The following is a 7725-nucleotide window of genomic DNA, read 5'->3' as shown; positions in this document are numbered from 1 at the left end:
AAAAATAAGTACAATGTACTTATTGTGTTCATATTGTATTGCAAAACACTTTTGCTGCTATTGAGGTGGGATATGGGTAAGGTTAGGGACCAGTTTGGTGGTATGGGTAGGTTTAAGGGTGGGTTAAGGTGTAAGGGATGGGTCAACAGTGTAATTATAAATGTAATTACATAAATTAATTACAGATGTAATTACATGCTGTTATTTTTCAAATATAAGTAAAATGTAAAAACATGTACACAATAAGTGCATTGTACCAAACGATTAATTTAAATGTAAGTACATAAGGCCACTTAATATTCACAGTTGTATATATACAAAGAGAACCCCCACAAATTCTTTAGGGCTTTGTCACTGCTCTAAACCGATAATGATGTTTCTGGCTTGCACCTTTTAATACCATCTGTAAGAACCTTTAAGCATCTTGTAGAAAAAGTACAGCACATGATTTCTTTGATCTCACAAAAGACTTTGGAGCCAGATATTTGTTTGTAAGAAGTCTATGAAAATGCCATTTCTGTGACTTTATAAGTGCGTATGAACTTTGGCACTGTGTGAAACAACACACATATAACTCATCCTCTTGTCTTTAACGTTATTTTGATACTAAATGATTTCCTCAGCAAGACTTTGCAACCAAACAATGATGTAGTTAATGGTTGGGGACAATGAATGCACATAAAGCCAGTGTATCTTACCCCACTGGGTGATTTTTGATTGATTTTTATAGTTAAAAAGTAACAGGAATGTGAATCCAGACATTTAATGAATTAAGAGCATTGAGCCAAGAGGTCACTGACTGTCTGCTATATATAATATATATATATATATATATATATATATATATATATATATATAGCAGCAATTAGTTGAATATTGTAGAAATCATTGGGTAATAATTTATGCCACAAGGTCCATGTTACAATTATTCCATGCAAACTGAAAATTGCAAACTATTTAAAATAATAACTGTATTTGCAAAGTTTTCATAACATAAAATGTACATTGCCCTTATTGTACAGCATTTTTATCAACACCTGTTGTTTTTAGATGCTTTAAAAGCATTTTGACGTCACTATGTGTGTTCATTGATATTATGCAGTACTCAAAGTAAATGCACTGTAATGTGGACACTAAGTCTAACCAAATATTGCATTATGTCTACTTAACATTAAAACAGCATGGGCAAATAAACCCCTAAGCTCTTTGAACTTGTCTGAGTCATACTCCACAGTGTGCAGACCAAGTCTTGTGCACTCAGCTTACCTGTTTGTAGGCATCCAGCAGAAAGCTGTTCCATATGGAGCGCACGCCGGCTGTGGTTAACATGCGCTGCCACTCGCCCGTGGAGCCCGAGCAGCTCAGGAGTGACACCACACGCTTTACCAGCACTATCGAATCATACAGCACGAAAAACAGGCAGTTGGAGAAGAAACCTGGCAAGATCTGCAAAGTTACCAGGAGGTCCACACTAAGCATGCCCATTTCGCGCTGATTTATAACAGGTGGTTGACGCGTACTTTTGCTTATTTAAGTTCACCTTTCCGACTCATCCTGGTCAGATATCATCTCCTCTGCCGTCCCACTGCAAGAAAACTTTCATTCAGCTACAGAAAGCAGAGCCGACTTAAGGATGTGGGCGTTTGCGCGCGGTGAGCCCGAATCTGCGTCTCTCCAAGCATCAGTCTTTACGTACAGAGGAGCGCCGGTGCCAAACGTCCCCCTCCTTTCCTCCTAACAATAAAGGCTACCCGTTGGGCAGGTTCATGAGTCGCTCTGCGTCTTTTTATACCGTAAATCATTCCGGGCTCTGAAATAAAGCCTGCGGGGCTGGTGGGAGCGTGACGTCATAACGAGGGCTTTCTCTGCGGACGGGACATGCAATAAAAAGATGGAAACAGATTCAGTGCTTTTTAACATCAGTTGCTGATAACAAAAGGAGATTACATGTCCATGCATGAAGAGACACGTTCATATTGATTTGCATAAAATCAATCTTTTGCGTATACATGTTTTATAATGATATAGTGAGGTCTAAAAGTTGAACTGTCAGTTAATGTTTAAAATTAAACGAGACAGACAGATAGATAGATAGATAGATAGATAGATAGATAGATAGATAGATAGATAGATAGATAGATAGATAGATAGATTTAGAAGTTGTTCACCCCACATTTCCAATTAAAGACTAAGCCTGTCAGGACAAGGCAGGATATGTTCGTTTATTAAGATTATATAATTGTAGATTCTGCAGATAAGTGAATGCTTATCATTGTTCCGGTTGGAGGAGCATAATTCTGAGCTCTGACGCATGACACAACGCAGTACTCTCTCACCATTGAAAGTGAGTCTAGGGCTGTGGCCTCTCCCACAAATATTTCTCCATTGTGATTGACAACATGAAGCCATCCTCAACCGTGTTTGTTTTTGTTTATCGCTAAGGTTCCCGATTCCCTGCCAAACTGGTTTGACCGCTTGAAGTCAATTTACATCTAATGACTAAAGTTAATCTGGAGGCGGCGATCAAAGCACTTGAATCTCTGGGTGATGACCCCCAACGTGAATCCAGATATGCGGCGAAGCGACTATAGGGCAGCACTTTCTCGTATCCCATTGACCCAGAAACTTCATCCAAGCCAATTAAGGTCAGCAACACAAGGATTCCTTTGTCCAGTGGTCATTTGCATCTCAAACACACATATCAATCTCTGCTTGTGTACACAGTGTTTACATGAGAGGTTGCATATAGTCGTTTTCACCTTAGATCTTTTTCCAAAAGAAATCATGGAGGATAGCAGGGGATGGGGAAATTATGAAAATCTGTTTATCTTATACATCAGTGATTCCCAGATGAATAGTGTTGTAACAATAGCAGGATTGAGGAATATTGCTCTCCCTTTCATGACCAGTTCTTGGTGGGTCCCTTGACTTGACATTCAACTTAAAGATTTGCAACAGGTCGACAGGTTCGTCTTCTTTACTTATAGACCAATCTTGCTGTTTTTGGGTGTCCAGTCTGTAGTGTTTGCTACTATAGTTCAACATCTTTCTAACTAAGTCTAGGACAGAGCCAGAAAAGTGTCGCAATTATGTTTTGCAGCTCGGTCTAATTCATGTGGTATGATGGATTGATGTTTTTGGAAATGAAGTCCTCAAAAAACTTCAGGCAACAGGACATTACAAAAATATGCAGAGCCATAAAGTCTATAATATGCTATGCTGTTTATGTTTACGGGGACATAAATATGTATATTGGCAAAAGTTGCCAAGAGATCCTTGCCAGAGCAGAATCATCATTCACTTTTTGAAGATTATTTTGAGACAGCACTTTTTATTTATTCCGCAAATTAATTATGTCCTGCTTAAGCCGTGTATGTGGAGAGTTTGCAATTGTTACAATGTATAAGATCTTTTCGGATGGAAACATTTCACTTTTCACACCATAAACAAGATGCTTCCTTGTAATATTTTTCATGCAAACTCATTTTTGACTTTAGGGTCCCTTAACAATGCACAATATTCTCACAGTATCCTCAAAGCTGCATCGCTGAACTCATAACCTTTCAAGTCCAACATTTTGTCAGCTGTTATGATAAGATATGCTGTAAATGAAAGGTAAAACTGCATTTATGAATATGCTACATCTGAATTTCTCCTGATAACACCAGTGCCAGATAGAACTTGATCCAAATGAGTTAATAATTGCTAGATAAGGCTAATTTAACATTAGATGAATGATGAGATATGTAATGTTAAACCTGACCTTTACTTTAAAATCAATCTTTTGCGTATACATGTTTTATAATGATATAGTGAGGTCTAAAAGTTGAACTGTCAGATAGATAGATAGATAGATAGATAGATAGATAGATAGATAGATAGATAGATAGATAGATAGATAGATAGATAGATTTAGAAGTTGTTCACCCCACATTTCCAATTAAAGACTAAGCCTGTCAGGACAAGGCAGGATATGTTCGTTTATTAAGATTATATAATTGTAGATTCTGCAGATAAGTGAATGCTTATCATTGTTCCGGTTGGAGGAGCATAATTCTGAGCTCTGACGCATGACACAACGCAGTACTCTCTCACCATTGAAAGTGAGTCTAGGGCTGTGGCCTCTCCCACAAATATTTCTCCATTGTGATTGACAACATGAAGCCATCCTCAACCGTGTTTGTTTTTGTTTATCGCTAAGGTTCCCGATTCCCTGCCAAACTGGTTTGACCGCTTGAAGTCAATTTACATCTAATGACTAAAGTTAATCTGGAGGCGGCGATCAAAGCACTTGAATCTCTGGGTGATGACCCCCAACGTGAATCCAGATATGCGGCGAAGCGACTATAGGGCAGCACTTTCTCGTATCCCATTGACCCAGAAACTTCATCCAAGCCAATTAAGGTCAGCAACACAAGGATTCCTTTGTCCAGTGGTCATTTGCATCTCAAACACACATATCAATCTCTGCTTGTGTACACAGTGTTTACATGAGAGGTTGCATATAGTCGTTTTCACCTTAGATCTTTTTCCAAAAGAAATCATGGAGGATAGCAGGGGATGGGGAAATTATGAAAATCTGTTTATCTTATACATCAGTGATTCCCAGATGAATAGTGTTGTAACAATAGCAGGATTGAGGAATATTGCTCTCCCTTTCATGACCAGTTCTTGGTGGGTCCCTTGACTTGACATTCAACTTAAAGATTTGCAACAGGTCGACAGGTTCGTCTTCTTTACTTATAGACCAATCTTGCTGTTTTTGGGTGTCCAGTCTGTAGTGTTTGCTACTATAGTTCAACATCTTTCTAACTAACTCCAGGACAGAGCCAGCAAAGTGTCACAACTATGCATTTCAGCTTGGTCTAATTCATATGGTATGATGGATTGTTGTTTTTGAAAATGAAGTCCTCAAAGAACTTCAGGCAACAGAACATTACAAAAATATGCAGAGCCATAAAGTCTATAATATGCTATACAGTTTATGTTTACATGGACATAAATATGTATATTGGCAAAAGTTGCCAAGAGATCCTTGCCAGAGCAGAATCATCATTCACTTTTTGAAGATTATTTTGAGACAGCACTTTTTATTTATTCCGCAAATTAATTATGTCCTGCTTAAGCCGTGTATGTGGAGAGTTTGCAATTGTTACAATGTATAAGATCTTTTCGGATGGAAACATTTCACTTTTCACACCATAAACAAGATGCTTCCTTGTAATATTTTTCATGCAAACTCATTTTTGACTTTAGGGTCCCTTAACAATGCACAATATTCTCACAGTATCCTCAAAGCTGCATCGCTGAACTCATAACCTTTCAAGTCCAACATTTTGTCAGCTGTTATGATAAGATATGCTGTAAATGAAAGGTAAAACTGCATTTATGAATATGCTACATCTGAATTTCTCCTGATAACACCAGTGCCAGATAGAACTTGATCCAAATGAGTTAATAATTGCTAGATAAGGCTAATTTAACATTAGATGAATGATGAGATATGTAATGTTAAACCTGACCTTTACTTCACTGAAGGTGTGGCTGCATATTTTATGATTGCCAAAAACACAGCAAACTCCAGAATATTCAGAAACAGACCTCGGTTTATCAGCCATTGCATAAAGCAAAGCCCCAGGAATGTCAGAAAGGCAATCAGCATTAACTAAAATAGCAGCAAATAGCAGAATAAGGCTGGGAATGTTATACAAACTATTAAAGAATCTTTAACTTGGTGGCAACAGTAAAATGAACACATGGCATGATCTCAGCAGCACACTAGTGGGCTATATCCTCATCTGTTTTAGTTATTCAGTGAGTCAAGGTGGATTGTATGTTTGTGTAATTGTCGTAGCTTGGAATTGTAAACTGCCTCAACTGATTCATATGTTCCCCACAAATATTTACTCCCATCTGTGCACTGTGTACAAGCAGGAATTAAGTCAACAGACAATGAGCTTTAGAATGCAAACTTGGCTTGCGACGTCTTTATCCACAACAATGTATAACAGGATTGTAGCCAAAAATTCAATTACTACCTCTGGATCGAGTGTAAACGGAGAGATGGTGTCCCATTCTAAACACACTCTGTGCACCACGACAACCTGTCTTTCCTGGACTTATAATAGGTTTAAGCGGTCTCATAAAGTGCATCTAGATTGTGTGCTACTTGGCTCAGAGCACTGTAAATGTAAGAGTAGTTTACTGTGGGCATTTCAGCAAACTTTCTAATTATTTTAAAATAGCTTTGTTGGTTTCTTGGCCCGTGCAAACCACTCAAATCAACTTTATCAACAGTTTAGTCTAATGACACACAAAGTAGCGTCCAAATATCTGAAAGCACTAATGAAAATTCTTCTGTTTTTCACTTTTCCCATTCAAAATTGTTTTTCTTTACAAATTATATTATCAGCATAATTAAAAAGAAATATGTGAAATGAAAAATTAACATATGTTTCAGACTGTCTAATTCTAATCTAAAATCATAAATAAAACATTACATTTTTAACCCTAGATATGCCTCCCTCTTTCTCTCTTTGTGTATGTGTGTGTGTATATATATATATATACTGTATATATATATATATATATATATATATATATATTCAAAAAAATGTGTGTTTGAAAGAAGTCTAAGTTTCAAAAGCTGTATTTATTTGATCACAAAGACTATTTATTTGATCTAGTAATATTGTGAAATATTATACATTTTAAAATAACTGATTTGTATTTGAACATATTTTAACACATAATTTATTCCTGTGATGGTAAAGCTGAATTTTCAGCAGTCATTACTTCAGACTTCAGTGTCACGTGATCCTTCAGAAATCATTCTAATATGCTAATTTGCTGTTCAAGAAACATTTCTTTGTATCGATATTTAAAACAGTTTTTGCTGCTTAATATTTTTATGGAAAACATGATACACTACAATTCAAAAGTTTGGGGTAGCTATATTTAAAAAATAACAATACTTTCAGCAAGGATGCATTAAAGGGGTCATATTGCTTTTTTAAATATCATTATTTTGTGTATTTGGTGTAACAGAATATGTTGACATGTTTTAATGTTCAAAAAACACATTATTTTTCAAATACTGTACATTACTGTAGGTCCTCTATGCCCCGCCTCTCTCAAACGATTCGTTTTCTACAAAGTCCCTCCTCCCGACAAGTGCAGTCTGCTCTGATTGGCCAGCTGACCCAGTGCATTGTGATTGACCGAACACCGCAAGCACTCGTCGGAAATGTAACGCCCCTTTCCATAATCGCAGCTTCAGCTTTCAAAATAAAGGTAAAGACAGAGCCCGAAAGGGGAACAGAGTCACGTGACAGACACAGTGATGAAGCTGGTATGTGTTTGCAGTACACAAGCCACGGTTAAGACAGCTGACTCCACTGTGATGTGACCCCCCCCCCTCTCTCTCTCTCTCTCTCTCACTCTTGCGCTCTCTCTCTCTATTTCAATTTCAATTTAAGAGTGCTTTATTGGCATGACAAAAAATATACATTTGTATTGCCAAAGCAATTGCAGCTGGACTGCTTACAAATAGTGCACGTATGTATTAACAGAAAGAAAAAGAATAATAGTAATAATAATAATATATAAAAAGTATTAAGCATAAAATGAATTACTAATGTATGTAAGTATATAAACTAGAAATAAAAATAAAATAAGGGATTAGACAGATTTACAGAAGCAAAATATACATCTAAGTAATATAAT

At 36.8% G+C, this 7725-nt stretch overlaps 1 protein-coding gene across 1 annotated transcript in view; it reads right to left on the bottom strand.

Annotated features, from left to right (window-relative positions):
* The window catches only part of LOC107588276 (type II iodothyronine deiodinase-like), a 7939-nt gene extending 6090 nt beyond the window's left edge, over positions 1-1849 (bottom strand). The window contains exon 1 of the mRNA XM_016276313.1: positions 1267-1849. Coding sequence (XP_016131799.1) covers positions 1267-1485 — 219 coding nt within the window. The 5' untranslated portion in view covers positions 1486-1849. The remainder of the gene's footprint in view (positions 1-1266) is intronic.
* Positions 1850-7725: the final 5876 nt, after the last annotated feature.

This window comes from Sinocyclocheilus grahami, unplaced genomic scaffold (genome assembly GCF_001515645.1).
Source record: "Sinocyclocheilus grahami isolate Dianchi unplaced genomic scaffold, SAMN03320097.WGS_v1.1 scaffold101.1, whole genome shotgun sequence".
Taxonomy (NCBI): Eukaryota; Metazoa; Chordata; class Actinopteri; order Cypriniformes; family Cyprinidae; genus Sinocyclocheilus; species Sinocyclocheilus grahami.
Note: the sequence above shows the minus strand (reverse complement) of the source record. Positions and strands in the feature narration are given on the sequence as shown.